The sequence below is a fragment of the Zosterops lateralis genome (genome assembly GCF_965231275.1).
Source record: "Zosterops lateralis genome assembly, chromosome: 8".
Taxonomy (NCBI): Eukaryota; Metazoa; Chordata; class Aves; order Passeriformes; family Zosteropidae; genus Zosterops; species Zosterops lateralis.
This window is the reverse complement of record NC_139768.1, coordinates 22,609,621-22,634,911: the sequence shown is the minus strand read 5'-3', so window position 1 is coordinate 22,634,911 and position 25,291 is coordinate 22,609,621. Positions and strand designations below refer to the sequence as shown.

General features: G+C 38.4%; 1 protein-coding gene across 2 annotated transcripts in view; it reads left to right on the top strand.

The window, feature by feature from the left end:
* Nucleotides 1-25,291, top strand: part of CACUL1 (CDK2 associated cullin domain 1) — a 40,614-nt gene that overhangs the window by 11,539 nt on the left and 3,784 nt on the right. The window contains exons 4-6 of one of the 2 annotated variants that reach the window (XM_083866629.1): nt 8,356-8,451; nt 12,633-12,735; nt 23,802-23,891. In XM_083866629.1, coding sequence (XP_083722755.1) covers nt 8,356-8,451; nt 12,633-12,735; nt 23,802-23,891 — 289 coding nt within the window. The remainder of the gene's footprint in view (nt 1-8,355; nt 8,452-12,632; nt 12,736-23,801; nt 23,892-25,291) is intronic. The other variant, XM_083866630.1, reaches the window with a different exon arrangement.

The following is a 25,291-nucleotide window of genomic DNA, read 5'->3' as shown; positions in this document are numbered from 1 at the left end:
AGCAGTCCTAATATGTACAGTTTGTATATCTCTATCCTTGTCTGCGTCTTACTTGTGCATCCATGGTTGTTTTCACGTGTGTTCCTTGTTGAACATTCCTTTTAGAGTAGAATCTCCAGGTATGTACTTGAAATTGTCATTGGTGTAGCAGCCATACTGCTTGACTTTTCCCTGCAGCTTTTTTCACTTCCATAACTGATGTTTGAGTTCTGTATTGATTTGCAGTGCATGAAGTAGAGAAGCCAAATACAAAGAAACTGAACTTCAGCAGCTTCTTCAGTGCTCATTGATAACTAGTTTTTGTCAGCTCAAAACAGTCTTAATGGTTTAACTGCATCAGGTATTTCTGGCTAAACATGCATTCTCAAATGCACTGTGATCTCTTTGATGTCCTTTAGTTGCCCTGTTTTCCTCTTGTGGCTTTCCTTATAAAGAAAAATAACCACCCAGCATTTAATAGGCATGGTATTTACTAGGTTCTTTCTTCTTTTTTATATTCTTTTAATTCCTCATGGAGTGACAGCCTCAGTGCAATGCTCTGTAAAACTTACTTGGAGTTGGTGAACATATTATTTAAAATAAAGCTTTCTCTTGGTTCTGCTGAGCTGGTGCAGCCTGTACATTTTTTCTCCTGTTTGTAAGAACTATGAATCATTTCAGCTATACAGGTTTGGCCAGTTCTTCTGATATATCCCATGGTAATACACTGCTTTAGTTTGATTTGAATTTGGGAATGCCCCAAATTCTTCACTCTGTGCTAATCCTTGACTCTTTTCTCTTAAGTCCCAAGACTGAGGCAGCTGATTTTAAAGTTTGGTTTAGCCCATATGAGCCTAAATACTTCTGCCTGAAAACAAGGCTGCCTTCTGAATATCAGCTTGTTGAAAGAATAATTGAGACAATTGTTTAATGCAATCTTAGCCTTGCAAAAGCTTCTTTATGTAGGTTAGACACACCTGTAATATAACACGATACCATCTTTGAGTGCATTATGTGAGTTTTCTCTGATGTGTGATCATGACTTGGCTTTTGGATTACAAATGGATCTTTTTGAGCTGCTGGAGGTAAAACTCTCACGTGCCTCAAAAAATTGTTCTATAAAGAAACTGTTCCTGCTGTGGGTTGTGAAATTTACTCTTAAGAAATTACTACAATATATTTAGTTATCCTGGTACTTCTTTGATCTTAATACATTTTGGTAACATTCAGTCACTTGGGATTTCTGTTGAAAATACAGCTCTAGGTCTTTACCCTAGCAACAATAGCAAATTACTCTGTAAATGTTGGTTGCTTGGAAGTTTCTGGTTCCCACAGGCAAACAATGAAAAACCTATATATGTGAATCCCTTTAATGCACAGTTTATGATGTTTTGCTTTCTGACATAATCTCATTCACCTGCCAACATTTAAGAGTTCTGTTTATTTGGCAAGCTATGACTTGATGCAAGTTGTTTGTTTTTAATATTCAGAGATGCAAAAGTAGCCCAGTAGAAGAAGCAGGAATGTTGGTATGTTTAGGAAAACAGATGGTTATGGAAACTAAAATGGCAGTCAAAGACAATGTCTTTCTCTGGACAGGCCAGCACCTTCTTTGCACAGCAGTGTAACACTTGAATGGCAAGAGCTGCAGAATGTCTGCATTTAACCAACCAAGGAGCGAGCTGTCTCCTACAGGAACCACTCATCAACAGCCAAACCAGTAAAACCCAGATACCAAACAGTAAAAGTGGGAGCACCTCAGGGGACTGGTCAGACTTGCTTTTGCATGGATTTAGTCTTAATGGAGCTTGGTTTCTCTCTTCAGGGCATTCACTGCAGAAACACCACATATATATATTTATTTCCCCCCTTCCTGTGCGTAGAGTGCTGTGCTTGCCTGAGCAGCTGGCCACAGCTGGAGTCAGCAGAGTGGTGGACACTCATGTCCTGAGCTGGGTGTCCCAGGCACTGTGCTGGGACACTCAGAACAAACCCTGGTCATCCCGTGTGACTTTGGCTGTTCCAGATTGCAGGACTGCTTGTGTGGTGTTGGTGTTTGTTGCCCTGTGCATTCCTGAAGGTTTGTTTGTCTGTTTTACAGCTTTTCAGTTCGACAGAGTTACTTTCAGTGGTGGCAGAGGCCACAGGAGAATGTGGCTGGGCTGGTGTATTTCTGTGTGTTGGACATGGGGTGAAAAGCAGAGAGCAGTGCTTGCTGAGTAATGGTACATTTAGATGAGATGAATTGCTTGTCATCAGGCTGATATGGGGCCTCCTGTATGCCAAGCCATTTCCAGCTCCCTCATTACTGTATCTGTCAGTTAATGATCCTCTCTTCAGACTGCTGTGGAGAGACTTACAGCAAGGGTTGCTTTCCTTTCCTTCAGCTGATGTCTGACCAGCTCCTCTGCGTTAGTTAAGACAGAGTTTTACCATGTAGACATTCGGTAATTGAGAATTCAGTCTCCCTAATTCCTGACTTGATCAGAATTTTGGATTTTGTCAGCTTGAAAAAAACAACGTGTCGCTACAGAAAACACAAATTAACTTGTTTCCTGTTGTCTTGAGGGCTGTGAAGCCTGTAGCTTGCAGATGATTTTGCCAAGATGCTTTATTTGGAAACATTTCACTGGTAATGGACATGGTTCATTATGTTGTGGTTTAAAATAATGTCAGCTGTTTTTGTGGGTAATTGCTGAGTCATTCAGATGTATGAGGTAGGGTGGATACACAAACATATGCTTTCAAATTAAATACATCTCTTTAAAATGAGTAAAACTGTATTTGCATTCGGCACTAGTGTTTCTGGCTTAATTTATTCTTATGCACTCTGATAAAGTAATTTAAAATCAAACACTTTACCCATTATGTATCTCTTCAGCAAAAAATGCTGGAAAGTACTCAAAGCATTGACAATCAGAGTGTGTTGTGGCTTTGAACTGGCTTGTTACAAACATAGCTTTTTGTGCAGGTGCAGTGCAGTATTTTCCTTTTAGTTAGAGTAAACTCAGTGCTTCCTTTGTGAAATGATTGAGAGCTGAAAACCATTTATTTGTCGTATTGCACCTTTTTTTTTTTTTTTTTTTTACTCCAGAAGAGAGAGAAAAAGGGATCTGTTGTTTTCTGTTTGTGGTGGGTTTTTTTTATGATGCTGAATTACATTTTTTTATAATGAATATGACTATGCTGAGGAGTCACTGGTGTTGGTAGATAATTTGCATGTCTGCTCTTTGGCCCCCAGGACCTGCAGGTTTATAGTCTTTGTTGTGCAATGCTAGAAAGGTTTCCTGCCTGATATTAATCGTTACAACTCCTCAGCCTTTTGTCTTGTCGGCTCTCAAACCAGTCAGTGCAGTGTATGAAAGTGTTGTCCCACTTGCTGTTTCCTTGGGAGAATGTGTATGAGAGTCAGGTGTCCTGAACGAGGGCTTTAAAAAGGTGCTCAAAGGACTCCTGGTAAAGGTATCAGCAAAAGCAGCTTTAATACTGAAGTGAATTTACTGCTGTGAATTTCACTGAACTGAATCAGATCATATGGATGATTTCAACTCAGATGGTAGAAATCAGAAGTGTTATAAATGTTTGTATCTTTGTGTGAGGACATCAAAAAGATGGCTTTGCCTTGAAGTAGTAGGGGTGACAATATTGCCACAATTCCCATTAAAAATGACACAATCATCAGCAAGTTAAGCTGAGAGGAGCATTCTTGCCTGCAGCTTTTTGGAAAGGCTTGTAGTCCTGCAGCTTTGTGTACTGCCTTGTCACACTACACTGGAGCTGCAGACCTTGATGCAATTACAGAAAGATACAATTAAATACAGCACAAATTAATATGTATTTAATAGATAGAAAAGAAGATTTACTGCTCCACAGTTTTGATGGTCTTTTTACAATGATCTTTGATTTTTTTTTTATTTGGGGTTTTGATGGTCTAGATACAATGTCTTTTTGTTTTACAAGCCTGTAGAATGGGAATGGAGCATGGCCCACACCTGCTAACCTGCTGTAAGACAGTTACATGAGAAAATGTCACAGGGCTTTGAACAGGTTTGAGTGCAGGCTTGACTAGGAAGACACAGCCTTTGAATCAGCTGTGCTTTGGTTTGATGTCTGTTTCTTGTAAAATGTTTTAATAATACCAATTTCTAGTGAGGTAGACCTGGGCATCGCATACATTGCAAGGCAAGGTAAACAAACTGTATTTTCTTGAGAAAGAACAAAGAGTGGTTTAGAAGATTCAGAGCACTTACATGAATAACAGGTTAATTTGTGTAGTCATAGCCATTCTCCCTTTTCACTTGGCAGGCGTGGGAGGGGTGCTGCAGCATATGTGCTGGCATTTTGGCAGGGAGCATGTTCCCAGGAAAATGGAGCTGCCCATTCACCATAGGAATGTGAGCTCTACTACACATACTGCTGGTTGTGCCAGACAACTCTTCATAAACAGATTAACTTTATGTTCCTCAGGCACAGAAGTGTTGTCTCTGATTCTTTCTTGTGAGCCGTTTCTGAGTTGTTTAGAGCCAGCAGCTGCCTTCTCATTTCATATGTTCAGCTTAAGAATGGTATTGAGACTGATGTTCAAGCTGAAGAAACCTAGATCTTTTTCAGATACATAGTTTCTTGTCCACAAGTGCATTGAAATGCCTAGATACTAGATTTCAAATAAGGGAAGGGTAATTTAGTATGCAGGGTCTCCAGCTGCTTGTTTTGTTTTGACAGTGTTCTTGTATGTCATCCTTTCTCAAATGTGTTTTCCTGTTACTTCTCATTTCTGTTGGTGCTGAGATGTCCACTATGGTGTGTAAGGAGATGAAATTTTGTCTTAACATCAGCTTTTAAACAGAAGCCATAGTATTTTATTTTAAGAAGCAGTTGACTCACAGCCAAGCAGAAGATGCTAAGCCAATGCAACTGCATCAGAGTTTGAGAAATCCATCCAAATATTCAATGTTCCTGAGGACAGACACAGAATAGTTGCTGGAAAACTGTTCTTAACCCAACAAGTGGTAGATAGGAGCAAATGTAGAAGATGATTTAAACTGTCTGCCTGTATTGAGTGTTTTAAAAAAAACCCAAACAATCAAAAAAATCCAACAAATTTACAAAAAGCCCATCCCCAGCGCCCTGAATTGACAGTTTGATAGGATTCAGAATGAGGAGCGAAGGAATGAGGGATCCTCTTCTTTCCTGGAAAACCTTAGGCTGGGAGTGTGTATTTTGAATAGCTTCTGTAATACATCCCTCAGGTAAGATAGGGGTGGATTTAAAGACTTAATAGTTGCTGGGGAGTTGTAAGAAGCAAATGTCATGCTTAATTCTGCCCCTCCCCTTGTAATTTAAACAGCTGAATGTATGTGTTCTCTTTTTCTGGACTAGGATCAGGAGTAAAAGGTGTTAGCCAAAGCAGGTTTTTTTGTTTGTTTGTTTGTTTTAATAGCTATATCTGAATAAGTATAGATTTTTAAATGCAACTTGGCCTGTAATGATGGCCAGTTAATATAAAAATCTTAGCAACTTCTATTTACCCATGAATTTGTTGCCATGTGCTGCTTTTTAGTTTACAGAATTCAAGTAGTTTATATAAAACTATTCCAGCTCCAGTTACTGTCCTATAAATGTGAATGTAAAGATGTGGAGAAAGATCCTGTGCTGAAGCAAATAATTAATTTCAGTCTGACGGTTTGGAGCAGTTGTACAGTAACACTGTGATGAACAGAAAACAGATGGTTCTGTTTTCCCCTCACAGATTACAGTAATTCATAGATGAGCTGTGCAAATACTATTATTGATTTCTCTTTGGCTTTGGTATTTTGGTAGTTTACAAGTCAAGCTTTAGTTGAGCAGAGTTTGATTGTCAAGCGTGCTTTTTTGTTGTTGTTGTCCATTGCTGTTAGTGTCTTGGCTGTCGAGGCTTGACATGAAATGCTATCAGGAGAATAAAATTGAAATGTGACATTTCATGCTGATAAAGCAGACACCACCATAATTTCTGCATTGCAAAGATTAAAACCAAGGCCTGATATTTGCCTGACACTAGTGAGGTAGTTCCTCTGAAGCTATCAGCACCTCTCAACTTTTTTTGTCTTTATCCAGAGCAGTTGTTTTCCATTTGATTCCAAGGTGAGATGGTGGTTGACAGCTCGCAGGTATCCTTCCATTAAAGGGCTCCTGAGGTCATTCTCAGGAGCCAGCTGGGTGTGCAGATGTTGTCCCCTCATAAACAGCTTCCCTTACTGTGACATGTTCTTTGGAAGCTGAGCTAGCAGAGTTCTCATTTGCAGTGGGGAAAAAAGACATCAGTGCTTACATCCCCTGTCAAAAGTTTCGCAGACTGGCTGCACACATTGCCTGGGATTAAATCTCCACTGCCCAGACAGCTTCTGTCTGTGTTTTTTTCTTGTTGGCTTTATTGTTGTTTTGTGTTTTTTAATTAAAATGGAAATCTATCAGTGAGAGAAGAGAGGTGCCCTGTGTCAGGCTATGGTCTCCTTTTGTCTGACGTGCTCTTTCAAGTAGAATTTTCCTTTTTCTTTAATCTTAGAAGCTGTATACAAATCAGAAGGTATAACCATATTTAAAGGTGAGGTTGAAAAGGAGTGAAGCAGGAATACATACTGCTTAGAATGCAGATTTCATTGCACGTTATTTGCAACAAATTGTATATGTAGCTATATATGAAAGGGAGTCCTTGGAGCTCATAGCCACTTTTATATGTTGTTGGCATTTTGAACTAAAATTTGTTTGGCCACCCTGAGAACTGCATTTGCAATAAGATTAAAACCTTATGATCAAAATGAGGAATAACCATATGTAGCCTTTGGCAACTGCATATGGAGTAACACTCTTTCTTCCTTTGCCAGTTTTGCTTTCCTTTCTGAACTGTCTGCTTGGTGTTGGTGTTTGCTGTGAAAATTACCCACGTGTTTATTAAGCATATTAAGAAGGGAGGCAAAAGAAGCTATTTTAAAGAAAAGAAAAAAAAGGTTATAAATTTAGAATACTTGATAGAGCAAAATATCAACATAAATTTTAACTTTTCTCTTAGGGCTGCTAGTGAGTGTCCATACAAAGGCTGAAAAATGTTTGTAAAGATAGCTTTAAGCTATGATAAGATGGTCGAGGTGCAGCTAAGCCTTGAGTGTTTCTTATGCCACAGATGCTTTGGCTTTAGGAAAATCTTTGAACTTGTATTCTTGCAAGGTCCCGCTTATTGCTGTATTCTTTATCTTCTTTTGGCTTGGGGCTGTCAGAAGGAAAAACAGTGCAGGGGAAGAGAAGTTTTGCTTCTGATTAGGAAGCAACCTTGTGCCTGTGTAGGTGTATCTCTGTATGTGAGTGGTAGGAACTCAGGCAGCCACACAGCCCCTCTGGAAAGACCAAAGCAGGGGTTGGGCTCAGAGGTAGGGCAGTGTAAGGGGGAGGATTGGGGTGGAGAAGTGGATATGGAGGTAGACATTGCTATAGCTCCACTTCCAGCTGTGAGTATCTAAGTGCACTTCTGAATGTGCCAGTGCAGCTCCCCTGCAGGCCTCCAAATGGGTATTGTAACAGAAACAGTGCTTAGCGCTTCCCATTCTTCTGGTTCTCTTCTCCATTTAACTTCACCTGCTCCTGAACAGCTTCCTTATCCCCTTCTTTGGGAAATAGGGTATTGTAGCCAGAAAACAGCACATTCAGGTTTTGTGTAGCCAAGTTTAGGCTCCAGGGGGATGCCGTGAGCTGGAGCACGGCTGGAGATTTCCACAGGCCAAACCTGGGGCGTGAGACCTGAGCACAGAACTCTCTCTGAAGACGTTGCGTCTCTGTGAAGCTGAACCCCCTGAACACTTGCTTTGCCTGAGGTGACCCAGCAGTAACTTAGAAAGGTTTTCTGTGGAGGACAGTGTTCCCTGGAGCTGGAGGATGTGCCACTCGCCAGCTCAGCTGCAAAGCAGCAGTTCTGTGCCACCCTGCTCTGATGGAGTGAGAGCTCAGGGGGGTGGGAGCACACACTGCAGCACTTGTGCAGATTTGGTTATGGATTCTAGGCATGACAGCTGGTGCTTTCAAAACAAACCTCTGGTCTTGAAAAAAGTGTTTTTATTTGCATATGCTAAATGTCAGCTTGTTACAGGCTCACTGTATTTCTTACTGAATAGACCTTGTGCTGGGCACTGATGTATAGTCTTAGGCAAAACCTAGTTATTGAGGGGAGATTGGTTTTGCTGGAGGGAGTTAGAGCAGAAACTCTGGAATGATGTGTGGCTTGCTTTGTGTGGACCTAGTGTATCAAATCCTTTGTAGTTGTTTGAGTTTGCTATGAAAGCATAGCCCATGCTGTTCCAGATCTTTCTCTTGTTCAAATTCCAACCTGACTTTTACGGTTTCTTGCAGGCCAGCCCTCCAGATCTCTATATTGAAAGATTTAACGTAGCTCTTGGACAGTATATGGGAGCATTGCAGAGCATTGTGCCTCTTTTCATATATATGGTAAGTTTTAGAAAATTCTTTTCAAATAAATATGTCCATACGCAAAATGCTGACTGAAAGTGAAAAGAATAAAATGCAGTCATAATGATTTCTGACATGTAAAACTTAAGATTCGTTCCTAGTTTTGGTGCCTGCTAACAATACTGATCAAATTGTATGGGGAGAGGAAGGGGAAGCCATGGTTTTTAAATGCAGAGTTTTGCAGTTGGTTTCTGCCCTAATGCTTCTTTCCTGGGAGTGGGGAAAAAGAGAATAAAGGGAAAAAAGGCATCTCAAATAGTTCATTATTTATATCTTTTTTGAAAAGAGGTAATTTATTTACTTGTTAAGTTTTGGCCTCTTAGTTTGGGCAGGTTATAGAGATGATTATTTTTTGCTTTCAAATAGTACAGATTCAGAAAAGACAGGAAGAAATGTGTCTTGGAAATGTCTTTATCATTTGATCAAGCAATTCAGTGTATTGGCTGGATAAAGACAAAATAATGTTCATAGCACTGTCAAGTGTACTTGGAGTGGTTCAGAAACCAATATTTTGCATCCTTTTTGTTGATGTACCAAAACTTTTATTGCTTTTTTTTTTTTTTCTTTTGTGGTAATGAATAACTTAAGTTTGAAATCTGTCCTTTTCTCAGAAACTGTCTTTTTTTTGGCATCACTCAGAAATGAAAAAAAAACCAAACCCAGATTAAATAAGCCTCAAACTCTTCTAAGTTTTTCTCATTGCTAGTTTCACAGAGTTTGGGAAGCAGTAACCTTTAGGAGGCTCTCCTGTGTCTCAGTGAATTTAGGTAACTTGCTACAGTATTTTGGCATTGTGTTCCCATACAAATTTATTGCATTAAAAGAGGAATTTGCCTTTTTTGAATTTGGTATCTTCTAATCTGCCCTTTTATCTGGTTCTGTGACCTGTTAGTTCCTCTTGCTGCCAAAAGCAATGCTGACTTGGCTCTGCTGTACAGCTGCTTTATAAGGCTAATGGCAAATTAGAGGTCGTATTTTTTCACTGGAATAATCTCAGTGTTGTGCATGATGTGAGAAATATGTCTAGAAAAGTCAGGGTGAAAAATGTGTTTCTTAGTTTTTTCTGTATACATTTAGAAGTACTTCTATGTACAGGTACTCTTACAATTTTATATTGTAATGTCTAATAAAGTTTTCTCATACAGCAACAGCAGTTTCCTTTGTTTGGTCCAAAAGTACAATGGAAAAACAACTGCAAGAGGTGAAAACCTAATTACAGTCTAAATTACAGCTTTGCAGTTACTGTAATAGGTGCTTTTCAAAGCATTTTGAAGTGGTCCAAGTAGTTAAACTCTGCCTTTATGTCAGAGGTGACAAGGCTTTCCGTTTCTGTGATTGCTTTAATCAGGGGTTTCCAAGGCTGTTGAGTTGCTCTTGAGGACTTTGTTCTGAAAGGATAATTATATTGCTGCTTAGGAAAACTTTTAATATGCACTTAAATATTTTTAAAATATATGAAGCCGAGAAAAAACTGAAGCTTTTATGTAAAACTGGAATATGGCATAATATTTTGTCTTAGTCCTGTGTGTCTTAAAAGCAGCAGCAACAGTTTCCTGATACGTACCAAAGTAGGAAAGATGATTTCTTACCCTGTGTGTGTGTGGTGACCAAGGGGCGTTTCCAGGCTTATCAGGGGGGGTGGCTGAGAGGACTGACCTTGCAACTGAGGGAGTTTCCTTTTTTCCTTCCTTTGCTGGCAGCACTTTGTTTTTTCTCCGTGATGATGGATTTTTTCAGTCTTAGGCTGCTGCAGCAGGTTTGTCAGAAAAGCACAGAGGCCAAAAGACCCTCTGAGATTCTGTGGGTTTAGGCTCCTTCAGAAGTTCAGGGATGTAACTGAAGGTAAAACAAATTAAACTGGAAGTCAGTTTCATACACAGTGCTTTGTTCCTGGCATAAAACTGTTTTGTAAATTTAAGTGGGATTATGGTGGGTGCTTACAGGTTGAACATATCACGGTGTGCTACACACATGAATGAAAAGTATTTCCACTTGAATAAAAAATAAAATTTAGATTATATATTTTTCTTACAGAATCTTAGTTTTTCATTTTACTTTGAGATACAGCTGAAAATCTGTTATTTTGTCATGTTATATGAGCCTAACATTTGTGAGCGCTGTGGTTTTGGGATAGTTAAAATTTTTTCATTACCTCCAAAATATTGTTATGTTACTGGGTGGTATTGCACTTTGTTTCTTATCAGCTAGAGGGCATTTTGTGTGTGTCTGTATACACAAATATATGTGAGTATGATGTGATAAGCGCACCTATATACTGTGTTCTCTTCTTTCAAGTATTTATTGATCTCCTCTTAATATTAACTGAGGTTTATCTTTTAAGATTTGCCAGATTGCTTTATCATAAGGTGTTTTGTAGAATAAATGTTTGTATCATAACTGACTTTCTCAGTTACTCATACCTGCTTACCTTTTACATGTCAGTTAGATCTTTATGTGACTTGAGTCATTTTTCAGGAAACCCTGGCAGAGCCTAGGTTAGACAGAAAGACAAGTTAGACAGAAATTCTTCCTGATTTACCCCTAACAAGAACAGGGGAGGTGACAACTCTTCTGCTCTCTCCTTCCAACACTGTGGATTGGAAATGAAGTGCTTCAGTTAGATGCTTTTTCATTGTCTATTTAAGCCCACACAAGTGGAATATCTTTTTGGAAAGGTGTTTCCAAGTGAGCAAATGTGAAGAGTATTTTACATTTCTTCTGTGTTTGTACTGTCTTGTAACTGCTGGATTGTGGGGTTTCTAGTAATGAAATTACTAGAATTAAAAGCTTAGGCTTTCCAGCCCCTGAGCAAAATGAAGCATCCTAGTTTGCACATCTTGTGCAAACTGGTTTAAGAAAATGTTCTGGTGAAAGGCTGTAGTGTGGTGTGTAGTTAACACTTCCTCGAAGTGTATCTTCAGTTGCTGTGGGTTTCTGTTGCAATGGCAATTCACCATTGACTTTTGAAAAGCGATTCACCTTTACCAATAAGTTAATCTCTTTCTAATTAGGGTATTCTGTCTGCAGAGCCTTTCCCTCAATCTCTGTTCACAGGCCCAGGTTGTCAGGATAAATTCAGGGTATCAGAGGAAACCACCAGCAGCAGGTTTAGTAAATTTAAAAAAAAAAAAAAAAAAAAAAAAAATCGTTTTAAGGCTGTTGTCCATCACTGCAACAAATTTAAACTACAATAGAAGCATGTATTCAGGCCTCAGATTGCCTTTGTTCTGCCACGTTCAATCTTTATTAAAGGTAAATAACTGCTGGTGAATGTTCTCTCAAAAGTTTAAGGGGTTTCTGTCTGGACAGAATGTTGCAGTGTGTTTGTAGTTTTGGTAATGGCCAAGAGAATGGGTTTCACATAGAAACAGGAAAATTGCTGTGTGTTCTGAGGGTTCTGGTTTTGTTAAATGCTTTAGTGAATAGGAGAAAAACTTGATTTAAAGCATGGAAAAACCTTTCTCCCTTAATTTATCTCTTCTTCTAGTAAATCTCTCAGATAAGTGTTTCTGTGAATTATTTTTGAGTTTATTTTCTCTTAGGTTATCTGTTTAACTCTTTTACACCATTTGTCCAGATTACTTAATTCAGCTGTTCTACTTACAGGTTAGCTTTTTAATAGTAGGAGATTTATCTTGAAGGAATTTTTTCCCTCCAGCTTTTAAAACACCTCTTTGAATAAGACACAGACAAGAAGCCTTGCTATTAATTGCAGGAAATGGAGCATTGATACCAAATAGTACATCAGGTATTGGGGCCCTCGAGGAACTCGTTAATAGAATTGCATTTGAATTTCCCTCAAAGAGATGAATTCTTTATTAATGCTGAATTGGTCAAAATTTCAATGTAGTTCACTTTTGTGTAGATTTGTATATCACTTATTTGCACAGCTGATTCATTCTGAGTAGCTATCCTCTGAGACTGTCATTGAACCACAGAAGTGGATAGTTGTGCTGATGATTTATTATTGTAACCCATCTATTTTAATGGCTTAATCACTTTTAGTCGTTGGGAAACATACTTTCTTTCATTACAAACATGATGTCCAGTTGTATTTTGGTGTTAAGAGTATTTACAAAATTTCTTAAAGTTCTAAAATGAAATTTACTTTATTTGCTATTATGAGAAACAAACTTGAAAACTTCTGTCTTATTTTCCAGAATAAATTTTACATAGAAACCAAGCTAAACAGAGACTTAAAAGATGACCTTATAAAGCTGTTTACGGAACATGTTGCAGAAAAGCACATTTACAACCTAATGCGTAAGTAAAGCTGTTGAATTTTTCTTATAATGAAAGCCTGGAGAGCCACAGTACTTTCAGATACTGTGGAAATCCACAGGAAATGGGGACAAAGTGCCAAATATTAGTGAACTTCAATACAAATTCCTTTGAGTCATGAGGAAATGTGACACACTTCAGCTTATTTTTTTCAGAAATCTGACTTTGTATGAAGTAATGCTTTGCTTGAGATCTGGAACCAATATTTATTTTCCTTTGTGACTTGTGATTATGGCAGAAAGAATGTTTTATTGTTCTGTTGTTTATGCCATTACTTTCCAACTTCATTACCAAATTATTGACAGGTGTCATTAAGAATGTGATGTGGTCAAAGAACTGTGATACCTCTGGGGTTATTGTCATGATGTACTCGAGTACTGCTGTAGGTGCTGAGCTGCAGAATGCTGACAGCAGTTTCTCTCTTAGGTTAATGGGTTAATGCAAATATAATGTGCTTTAAGTGATACCCACAGGAGCACTGAAGGGGAAGTGTGACTCCTGTGGTGAACCACAGTGTTTGTGTGAAACCTGCCACCTCTGAAAGTGTTTGTGTGAGCACAGGGACCTCGCTGCTTGGCCCCCGGGAAGGGCAGCTAGCAAAGCATTAGAGCAATGGGAGTGGAGTTTATGTCTCATTTTGTCTTTGGTTGGGCAGCAATGCCCCGCTCTTTGCAGGCAAGGGCTGGGGGAAAGGAGCTGTGCTGTTGTTTCAGGCTCACTGAGAGGTGACTGCCTGGGAGAGGGGTGGGTGAACAGGGTGACTGCAGGATCAGGGAGCCTGTCACCCCACAGGGATGGGAGACCATCAGCTCTGATGAAGTCTTGTTCTTGCTATCTGGAAAAGTCACTAAGAGCAGATCACATCACCTTAAAAATAGAAGAACAGTAAGAAATGCCCAGCCATGGGCCTGATATTTTATTTTGTGCAAAGAGAATTACTGGTGTAAACCTGGTAAGATGATTGCTGCCAGATCATGGAAAATTTGGCTGATATTGTGTTAAAATGTTTGCATTTTTCAGGCAAGGAATTTTTTTTCAGTGGCAAAGCAAAGGTGTAACACTGAATAAACCTCTGACATAAGTGATGTCAGATGTGTTGCTAAGTAATTAACTTTCTGCAGTGATAATAGCAGAATCAAATAGAAATTGCAGATGAACTGTTGAAAAGACCCGTGGCGTTGTGTGTGTGTCGAATCAGAAATACTTTTCCCCAGCTCTGTTAATTGCAGAAGTATAATGAAAAAAAAAAGAAAAATGAAAAATAAAGGTAAGCTATCTGTGTTGCTGTATATGAAGTCTCTCGTTTAATGAGCAAGAGGTTCATTTCAGTCTGACCATCAGTTTATTAAAGCTAAGTTATTTGGGTTTTATCTCCCTCCTAAGTAAGATGATAAATACTGACAGGCAAGAACTCCTAAATGTGATCTGATTTAATTAAATCTTGGATAAGAGGATCTATAAATTGAGTTAAAGTATGCCTAAATAAAATTTGAAACTTGCTAACAGGTTCTTAGGAAATAATTGAAGATACATAGCACATGATGTAGTACTGCAGATGTACTGAAAAAACTTGTAGCACTGTATTTTTTTTCTGTCTTTCTCAGCTGTTTCTTCTAGCTTCCTGAAATTCAAACCAAAATAGATAAGTAGTACCTTCCTTTTTGGAAATGTAAGGGCTCTATGAAAATAGATTGCAAGTTGGTATTTGCTATTTACTTTGCTTCCCAGTGTCAATGTCTGGTGTTCTTTGCTGATAGTTGATACGGATTTTGTTCAGCAAAAAAACGTTTGTGTATTGCGAGGGGGAAGAAGTACAGATATGAATGGGGGTGCTTTGGAAATTAAAGTCAAGGACATGGGGATTGGTATCTGTTTCTCCATTGGAGAAATGGAGTCTTGGAGCTTTTTTTTAAAAGAGATGCTGCAGCTGCCACTTCAGTGAGAAGAAGCATGCCTTCCCTCTGTTAGAAAAAAACCTCAGAAACAAATTACAAAATTGATTTAATCCATTTGTGATCTAGACTTGGAGGGTCAGAGTAGCATCTGCTCTTGCTCCTCAAATTTGTTGTTATGTTTGTACAAAGTGTGTTTTGTTTATAGTACCTTGTCATTCTCTCAGAGCCTGGAAGCTGGCATTTCTGTTCAAAGCTGTGTTCAGGAAGGACTCTAAGTACATTTCAGGTTCATTCGATTTTTGAGAAAGTTCCTGTTCCACTTCAGAAAGATGAAAGGAGAAGCCAGAAGAGCAGTGAAGCCCTGGTCTCTTGGCATTTGATCTCACTCAGACTCCTCCAGGCTGAGGCCCCTCATTCCTGTGCTGGCTGGTGGGAGGCAGGAAGGTGCAAGATCAACGCCTGTCTCTGTGGTGGGAGCACTTCTCTGAGCACTTGGTTGCAAAAATTTGATTGATCAAGGTGTCAATTCACCATTTACACAAGAAATATTGCATAAGTGAACACTACTTTGACAAATTTTTCCTGTACCAATCCAGTTTGGTTCCATTTGGGGTTGGAGAGATGAATGTTTTTTTTCATTTAAAAGCACTTCACTATCTGGAGCACTTCTCATTAGTTAAAAAGTAAATACATAATAAAAACCCACAATACACCGATCCATGAACACAGCTATTGGTGAAACACTTTTACACTCACACATTTATCAAGTCAATGCTCTTCAAATTAAAGTCGGTACATTTGAACTAAGTGAATATAACCTGATTATTTTCCTTACAAAGCCAAAGCTGGCTCTTGCTGATAAGACTGCTGCATTCAGTGGCTTGGGAGAAGTTGCTGTGTGCAGAACTGCTTAACTGAATGTAACAAGCAAAGATACAGCATCTTATTTACAGGCAGCTTCAGAAATGAAGGTGGGAGGGGGAGAAGATGCAGATAATATCCCCATGTCACTAGGGAAGGGGTGGTGGAGAATGTCGTCTTTGTTCCTGCTACAGTCCTGCATGAGGTGACTTGTAAGCAGAAAAACTCAGAAATAGGTTTATTTTCTCCTTATGCAGCCACTATCTCCTCTGATAGTCCTGCACTGTAATCTCCATGCCCTGGAAACATCCTGCCTGTTTATTTTCATCTAGAAAAATGGCAATTACTGTGTGAAAGTGACTAACAGCTGCTGAAACTCTCTACTTCTAGTGCGTGCACTAGATAAAATTCAATGGCAGAGTATTTGCAAGTAACTGCCACTCTTCTCTTTTTGGATATTGGCAGCTCAGTGCCCAAAGCAAGCTTGCTTTTGAATCTAACAAAAGAGGGAAAAGCCATTAAGAACATGATGTTGTGTCTCCTTAGTGGTGAGATCACTTGGGTTTAAATTACAAGTGTTTGCAATTACTTTCTTCCTGGAAACTGAAGAAAGGAAGGTGAATGCAGGACTGTAATCCTGCTCTGGGAGGTCGATGACATTCCCATACTAAGAAAAAAGCAACAGAAAGTTAAGCTGGTCATAGAGGTGAAAGTTGCTTTGGAGGGCAGTCTTCTTCTCCTTCCTTCTCCAAATTCTTTGCTATAACTTCAGTCATTTCTGTCTGGGTGTGTAGGGCTCTTTCTTGCCTTACATGTTACTGTTTCGAGTTCAAGAGGTGTTTTTCACTCTTGAAAGAGCAATGTACTGGTACAGATCATTCAGTACAAGTTGATTCTTCCCAAAAAAAACATCTGCCTGCACTTTTGTGCAGTAGTTACTCAACTGGGAAGTCAGGTGAACTTTATCTGAGGGAAAATAGCTTTGTGCAGCACTTCTGATATTTTTTTCCTGTTGCCTGGGGTAATTACAGAATTAGCTACTGAAGCCTGAGCACACAAAGTGGTTACTGTGTGTGGATTCTAAAGGCATGCATGTAGTTGTTGAGTAAAAGTCTTTATGTCAGTGCCTGTGTGAGTTCAGAGCTAAAACTCGATGTAGAAATACATCATTTATGTTTGCCAAAGCAGAAGTTTTTCTCATGGTTTCTAAGAAAAAGTTCTTTGGAAAAAGTCAGGAGGAGGGATACCACTCACAGCCTACATTATATTTTCAGTTTCTAGTTGTAACAGAGGAAGTCTTTTCTCTGAAGATTTTTACATATGACAGCTTTGTTTCTTCCTAGTTAGGTCACTTGGATTCTGATGAGGAGAATAGATCCTGTTGTTCTATTTTTATTTTTTTTTTAATTTTTTTTTTTTTGGAGGTGTATTAAAGTTCAATAGAAGAGCTGTTTGTGTTGGAAAAAGTTTTTCCTTTATAAAAACAGAAAAGATATTGCCAATGCATTGCTGCTTTCTAAGAAGTACCAGAAAAGTTAACTGGAATGTTGGAAAAGGTTGCTAACATCGCTTTAACAAGAAGGTTGTCCAGCTTTTTGATTCAGCAGGTAGAAATGTAATGCAAAATTACAGAGAATGAATCTATTTCTATCTGTTAGAGGTTGCTCAATGTAGCAGGGAGGATGTTGCCTGTGCAGGGATTCCCCTGTTGTTATGCAGTGCCTTGGTAGGAGTGTTTGTTGTTCTCTGGGCACCCAGCCCTATGTATTTAGCAGCTGTGTTTTGCTGTGCTGACCTCCCAAAGCCTGTTGATGTCAGGGAAGCAAGGGACCCTCCTCATCTCTTTGGCTGTGGGCTGCTTTGACAAAATGCCTTGTCCAGCTTTTGTTTGTGAATGCAGAACTCCCTCCTTGAGAGGAGCAGTGCAGAAGGCTGAGAGAAGGACTGTGATTGATGGCAAGCTCATGGCCTGAACTCTACAGCTACAACAGAGACCACAGGATTCTGATGTGTGCTGGGTTTTTTTATTCACTCCCCTTGCCTCACCCTTTGGCACAGATAGACAAGAAAAAGATGGATTGAAGTGGCATTCACCCCATTTGAGGTGGCATTTCTTCCCTCGCTCTCAATTTTGACATCTGTCTCAAACAATCTGCACATGAGAAGCAGCCTGTTACTGTATCGATGCACAAACTGCAGAGAAAACACCCTGACAAGGGGAGAAAACACTCTCATGGTTTCTCAGCTTCTTGCAGAGGGCATTGCCTCCAGCCTTTCTGTACGCTGCTGACATTGAAGAAGTTGTTCTTTGAGCTTCTCATTTCCATGTCACATCTAATAACTGTGTTTCATGAGGAAAATGTCTGTCCTGAGCTGGTTTTGACAGCAGTGCCTGGAGCATCATTATAAGTTTGGTGCAGCAGAACTATGGGCTTTTATCTGAAAAGGGCCCTGTAGGAAGAGCTGAGGGTTTCATTACATGGTTTAGGCAGTGTCTGCATGAATAAGTGGGGTGGTGTAAAGGGAGCAGAATATGAAACCACCTCCATGTTGGTGTTGAGAACCCAGTGCTGACCTTTCCCTGATTTTTTGGAGAGTTCTGTTTCCCACTTGTTCATGTCTGCTCCTTTGGACAGAGTGCCAGGGAGTAGCAGTTTGAGCACATCTGGTTTAATCTTGCCCAAAAGGAATTGAAGTAATATACGCCAAGGCAGCCCTGTCATAACAGCCAAGGAGCAGCAAAGTGGGGATGATCAGTAAATTTGCTTCAAAATCACATTTCTAATCTGAACTAAAGCTTTAATATAGAAACTGCTCTCAAGAGTTCAAAATCATTACTCTTTTTGGTTTGAGATTCAGAGTGACTACTGTGATGATAGAAGGAATGTGTTTTAAAAATGTCCTTTTTTGATTACTGAGGCCCTTTCCTTCTGTAATATATTGGATGTTACTCAGCCTCTAGACACTGCTTTGCTTTCTCCTGAAACTCTGAAAAGTTCATGTGAGAAGAAAATCTTCACAACTCTACTCTGCCACATTCATAAACTACATTTCTTGCTTTTTAGGTTTAAGAATGAGACAGAAAAAAGGGGAGATTTCTTTTAAAAAGAAATAATAAAAAAGGCAGAATTACTGGCCTATGGAGTGACTCTGTCCTTAGAATTAACATATGTGTCAGGATAGGTAAAATGAAATGAGATTTCTTCCCCAGGGCCTTAAAAATGAAGAAAGGTAGCAGAGCACTAGGAGAAAATGCCAATTAATTCAGTTGTTTGTGCCAGACTAAACCAGGGTGATTTCTGTTAGAATTCTTCTGAAACAGAAAGCTAATGTACTCTTTTCCTCAGCTATGAAGCTGTTGAGATTCCAGCTTCTGACAGTAATTGATTTGGGGGACAAGAAGGTTCTGTAGCATAAAAAGTCCTTTTTTTGAGATGTAGGGAAGGGATTCATTTATTCTAAAGTTCTTTATTAAAAATAATTTTAAAAGAATTTTATGCATTTGCAGGATTACAAATTTCAGTATTTAATTTCTAGCTTATTTTGTGTTGGCAAATAATCACCTTAGGTTTCTAATTCTAACCTTCTAAACAATGTTCTCCCTCCTCTCCTTCCTTCTTGATATTGATAGACACAGATAACTGGCAGGGAGAATCAACTGCAGTATTGTTCCACTTCTTCTCCATCCCATGGGGAGAGTGCTGGGATGCTGCTATTGCAGGAAAATCGACCATTCCTTCAAAACTCTCATCACATTAATGTCACCCTTTGCTTTGACCTCAGCAGACACCTTTACACTCTCCAGGACTAACTAAGAGAGCATTTGTAGCTGTTAATGTGTTATTCCCTCTGTGCTCTGCAGATCTGATGGAATAATCAATATTTACATGCTCAGCTGTTTAAGGGGAGCCATCACTAATATTGAAGTCACAGCTGTAATTTGACAGCTAAGGTCTAAGTAATTGTGTTGTGACAATACTAGAAGCAGTCTGGGTTGTTACCAAGTATTGTAGAACAGATTCTAATTCTTTAAATAACAATCTACATGCAAATTTTGTCTCTGAGCTAAACCTTTCATGAAAGAACTCTAGCTCATTTTAAAAAGTTGCAGCTACATTTCTTATTTTCCTTGTTTCATATTGATTCAGTTGCAGCATCTCAAATTAATTTGGAAAATACAGTCTCAGGTAATGACCAGCATGGTTAATCTGGCTCCTTGGCAAAGAAATAGGAATAATATTCCTATTTCAATAAGACCTCATAAAATTATAAATGTGAAAACACCACCCTATTTTCCAATTATACAAGTCCAAAAGCATATATCACTACATTTATAGCTTTGTTTTTCATATTTATTCTTTTTACAGCACTGAATATTTTCCATGTGATTAAGACTTGGAATTTTTATTTCATAGCATTTTTACTACATACTTAATAAAGCTTTTGGTCTATGTAATGAATATTTTAAAAGTAAGCTGTGGCATTATTAAATGCCTAGTGGCAAATGTGTAGTAATAAAAACTTTTTGTCTTTTTGTTCTCTGATCTACATTTTAATTCATTACAAACATATAAGGAATTTAAGTTGGTAAAATTTTAGTTTTAGTTCTGTTCAAAGGAAGATAAAACCCCAGGATCATGAGGAGTTTGATGTAACTGCTAATGTGAGAGTTAAGCCAAAGAGAAAGTCAATTTCTATTCAAAAGGCTTTTGAAGTTCTAGATCAGTAATTAACATGGAGGAACTGTACCTAGATTAAAGAAGTGAAAAAGTAATATATGATCAAGCTCCATCAGACAATGTAATAATAAAATAGGCAGCAGTTAAAAAAAAAAAAAAAACAAACCCAAAAAAAACCCCCAAAAAACTGACAAACCAAAAAATGCCAAATAACAACAATAAAAACCTAGCACAAAAACCTGACCAACCTACAGAAAACTACAACCCAAAATGGCAACAAACTTTCGGCTGTATTTTGGCTGCCAGCTGTGGCAATTCCCTCCCTGTTTAATTGCTGTTGGCATTGGGGTTCAGTCCAGTGCTTTGCATGGGCTGGGATAAAGGAACCATCTTACCACCTTCAAGGTGAAGGGGATTTTATCACAGTGAAGTGGAAAGGTTTGTGTGGTCAGATGGTCTCTGAATCATTTGGCTGAGGGAAAGGTAATTTATCCTTCTACAGATTTGACTCCATGGGATCTGCAGATCCTCCCAAGGGGCAGAAATGCTGTGCACTTATGTAAGGGCTCAATTCCCTGGAAGTATTGAAGTTGTTACTCTCTACAACAATATAGACATTGCATACATAGTGTAATTGAGTCCTAAAAAGCAGAGTTTGTACAGCAGGACAAAGATCTCCAGCATCTGTTTACGTTAAGCAGTGGGTTCTGCTGCCGTTGGAGACTGGAGAGCTACAGCTGACTAATGCCTTGGTGTGGAAGCTGTTGGGGTTGCTTTTTGTGGGAATATGGTTTCAAATTTTGTTCAGGTGCATTGTTGAGTAGTTACAACTTCAAACATATCTGCCTAAGTCATGTTTAGGTACGATTTATCAACATAGCTTAATTTGAATTTCTCTTAGATTACTACAGAGGGAAGAAAAAAGCCGTTGTTGTGCTAACATGCAAAAGTTTCACTGTTCTGCCAGAAAAGTTATTTCTTTACCAAGTAAAATAAATCTGTTTTCAAGGGAATGTTGAAGGGGAGAAAAAACGTTTTAGGACAGCTAAACTTTAGTTTCTGCAAGTCAGTCTTGAGTTATGAACAAATGAATTTCAGCTTGTTAAGATACCATCTGCTACTCCTGGAATTCCTGGGCTCCTGGATCTTGTGCAAAGTGCCTTGCTGTAATTAAGAAGTAGCTTAAATGTTCTCCAGTGCTACTGTGCAGTATTGGGGTAACTTGATTACTGCAGAGTATCTCAAGTGTTGCAGGTTCATACCTCACTGCAATATTGTTCATTCACTGTTCCTCAGAATTCCTTGAGGCCGTTTTGGGTGTTGTGTTCAAGAATATTTCAAAGCATTTTGTATCTTTCTGCATTTAATGCATTTCATCATGGGAACCCATATTTTTTTTGATTCTGCCAGGAGTTATTTTCAAGACTCTTTACAGGTTAATTAACTTGTTCACATGTACTTAGTCTGTAGAATGTAGTATTAATTAATGAGCACTGTGGAGGTGGTCAGATGGTATCATTACCACTCTCATTCAGCTGAGGTTCAGTTTTATTTTGCCTCTCCCTCCTCTGTCTCTGTAAGTGCTGCAGGTGCAGTTCTGGGAGTGGGTAGAAGGAGTTTGTGCAACTCCTGTATTGTAGACTCACTAATTATTATAATAAAGCAAGAGTCAAAGGCTTAATATTTGTTGGTCTTTTGTAAGATTGTAAAATAACAACAGAGGTAATTTCAGCATGTCTGGCAGAGCTTTTTCTGTTCCTTGAGTGAGCCTCTCGAGCTGTAATATAGGATCGAATGAATGTCTAAGTTTGTTTCATTGCAAAACTAAAGATGAATTTGTGTGCAAAAAAGTTTTATATCTTTGCATCTTAATTTACAACTTTGTCTTTAAATTTACATTGAGATCTTTTGGCTCTATCCAGAGAGGAGTCTTGTTGCTCTTATGGAAGTGGTTGTGAAAACACAAATCCTACAGCAGTGCTATTCATTTTTCGAGGCTTCATGTCCAGCTTTTGAACAAGCTGGGTTAGTTCATACTGTATGGCTTATTGAACAGGATGTTCTTTAATTTTCTTTATTGAGAATGAGGAAATACATGCCATTACCTGGTTACCTTGTTGAACACAATACTGTCATGTTTGTATTTACTGACTGTAAATCAGGAGTGAGTGATTTAAATCTGCATTGTAGCAGGTGCTATGTGCATTTGCAGAAAGCAAGATAAGAAATGTTGATTTTTGAAGCTGCAATAAAGTAATGAAGATTTTTTTGTTTAAAGTAATTTGTTTTGTGTAATCTAACATCTGCATATGAAGAACAAATTCACAGTTCTTTGGATATTTTGCAAATCTATTGGTGATGCTTAGGCTGAAGTGGCCACAGCCTAATTAATTTTATAAATATTTATATATGCACACACATTGTTTGGATTGTGCATTACAGTCACATTATAAAGCACTATGCCCTGTTTAATTCTATGATTTGCAACTTTCTTGCCTGCCAAGAGGCTGTTTGACAGATCTTTAGGAAAGGGGCTGTAAATATGTCATTACAGAACAAATCACAGGCTCTCACACCCTCAAGGCTTCAGCTGAAATGAGCAAGCACTTTTAAGATGACTCTTTGTAAAACAAATTCATCTATAACAGTTAAACTTAACAACTTTGATTACTTGAAGGTTACAAAGAAGTACTTTGTTTTAATTTCCCTATGACATGAGCCACTTAAATAGTTTCAGAAAGACAAGGAAAAACATGCTACTGAAGATTTTTCTTTCTATTTAAGTATTCTAGTGGCAGATGCTGAAGCCAGAACTGGAGATGCTCTGAAGCTTAAAAAGCAGAGCTTCTCCAATGTAAGTTCAAGAGATGTGTCCCTTAGGTGGAATTGTAAGAATCATTTCTCCTCCTGTGATGGGTACAGGAGATGTTCAACTGCTTGGTAGAGAAATGAAAATCAAGAGGTAGCCGTTGATTTACACCTTCTTAACTTCTTTCTTTTGTGTGTGTGTTTCTGTAATTCAGATGTGTGTACAAAGCTCATATAAATACAAATAAGGATAAAACCCTGTACATCACAACATAAACAGTAAATGTGCTATTGGCAGTTTTTTCCTCAAGAGGAAGGTGCAATTATTAACTTGTGTTTAAGAGAACAACTTTTCTTCTTTGACATTTACAATTTTTGCACTACACGTGCTTAGACTTTCAATCCATCCTTAGTTTTGTGTGCAAGATTCTAAATGCTGTAAGGAAAGGATTCGTGGATCTTCAGGTGTTTAACACACCTGGTATGAGTTTGCTTCAGTCCTGTGTCTGAATACCTAAAGCCATTACTTGCTTGGTTTTGTTAAAACTCTGCTGCTTTCAGTAAATGAAAGTAAGTTATTACTCATTTTCACTATACATAATTTGATCAAGATGTTTCTGTCTAAGGGTGATGTTTTATTACTCTTGAGAATAAGTTGAAGTCACATATGTGGCTGATTTTTTTTGTGAGGACATCAGGTGCCAAAACAGCCCACAATTACTGTACTTTTTTGATAAAAAAAATCTGTGTAAGAGCCTGTATTTCTTGGTTGGAAAAGTTGTTGATTGTGTTAATTTTGTTTCAGCTTTACTTTTGGAAGCTCAGTCAACACCGTTTCAAATAACTCCTTCAACCATGGCAAATATTGTGAAAGGCCTGTATACACTACGACCAGGTAAAAAGGGAAAATGCTTGTACTGATCTCATCTTGTGCTTGTCATTTGTTTGTATGTGTCCACTCTCTAACTAATGCACAGTTAACAATCAAAGTGTGTTGTGTTTTGTGCATCAGAATGCTCAGTTCCACCCTTGTTCTTTTTGCCTGTCTGTCTGTCATCTGGGCAAGATAACATGTGAATACCAAATACTTTTTATAAAATAAACAACCCAACCCTCAACCCAGCCCTGGAGACAAAGGGAAGATCCATTCCTTCTCTGTAAAAACAAGGAAAGGACAGTCATGGTAGAAATTTAGAAGTATTGAAATGGTGAAGGTTGTATTGAGAGTCACTCTTCAAACAAGCAGATCTTTGCCATGAGGTGAATGACTGACTATTTCTTTTATGAAGCCATTGTTTTATTGGTGTTATTTTGTGGAAGAGCTTAATTTAACTTGTGAATACATCATGACATCTTATGCAGCAACAATTATATTAAAAGGAAATGGGGGTTTTTGCAGATTTTAATCAATTTTGCACAAGAATCTTTGGGTTTCTAAGTTTTGGAGAACTGAGGAGAGCCTTACCCCATGTTTGAGAAGTTTTTAGAAACGGGAAGTGTTCAAAATATCATAAATGGTACCTGTTTCCCTTCCTTTTACAGTACAGGCATTTTCTTACTATGCATGAGAGAAGGATTGTGCCTGAGCTTCAGTCTGTTTTTGTACTCCTCATTTATGGAAATAGAAATGAGAATGGCAATCCTTTACAAAAAGCTTTAGTGCAATTTTTATCATGTGTACAAACATACGAGGAATATAGTGGACTCTAGATGTACATGTACAAAATGCACTTTCTGTAAGCAAGATTATTTTTACATCAGCAAAATTAGCATACTTCCATCAGTTCTAAGGCAATGCTAATTTCAATTTTAGAAAGTGTTCAGGACCAAAGATAGGAAGGGTGTATACATAAGTATAAAAGTATTACTCTTTTGAAAGCAATTCAGTGTGTTTGTCCTTGACCAAACTTCATATTGTAGGTGATAGGCTTGTGATAAATTCCTCAGTGAATTTAAAAGCATCCTTTTTTTCTAAGTAAAGATCAAATTTCAGGTAACTCTTACAGCCTGTGGAGAGTCTGGCTGCAGAAATAGTAGAGGGCTGTGTATTTTTCTCAGAACTTGCTATACAGTTGCTGTAAAGCCAATTTTCATCCCTTCTTAGTCTTAAAGCCTTGAAGCAACTTCAAGGTAAATTGTCTTGCTCCTGTAAAACAATGTTCAGTGTACTGAAATTAAATCACCTTTCTGTCCTGAAGCTGAACTAGTGCAGGTTAGAATTATATTATGAACATTTAAAAAGTGTTTGTCTAAGCTTTGGAAGATCAGTGAGAGAAATGCATGAATTCCTTTGAA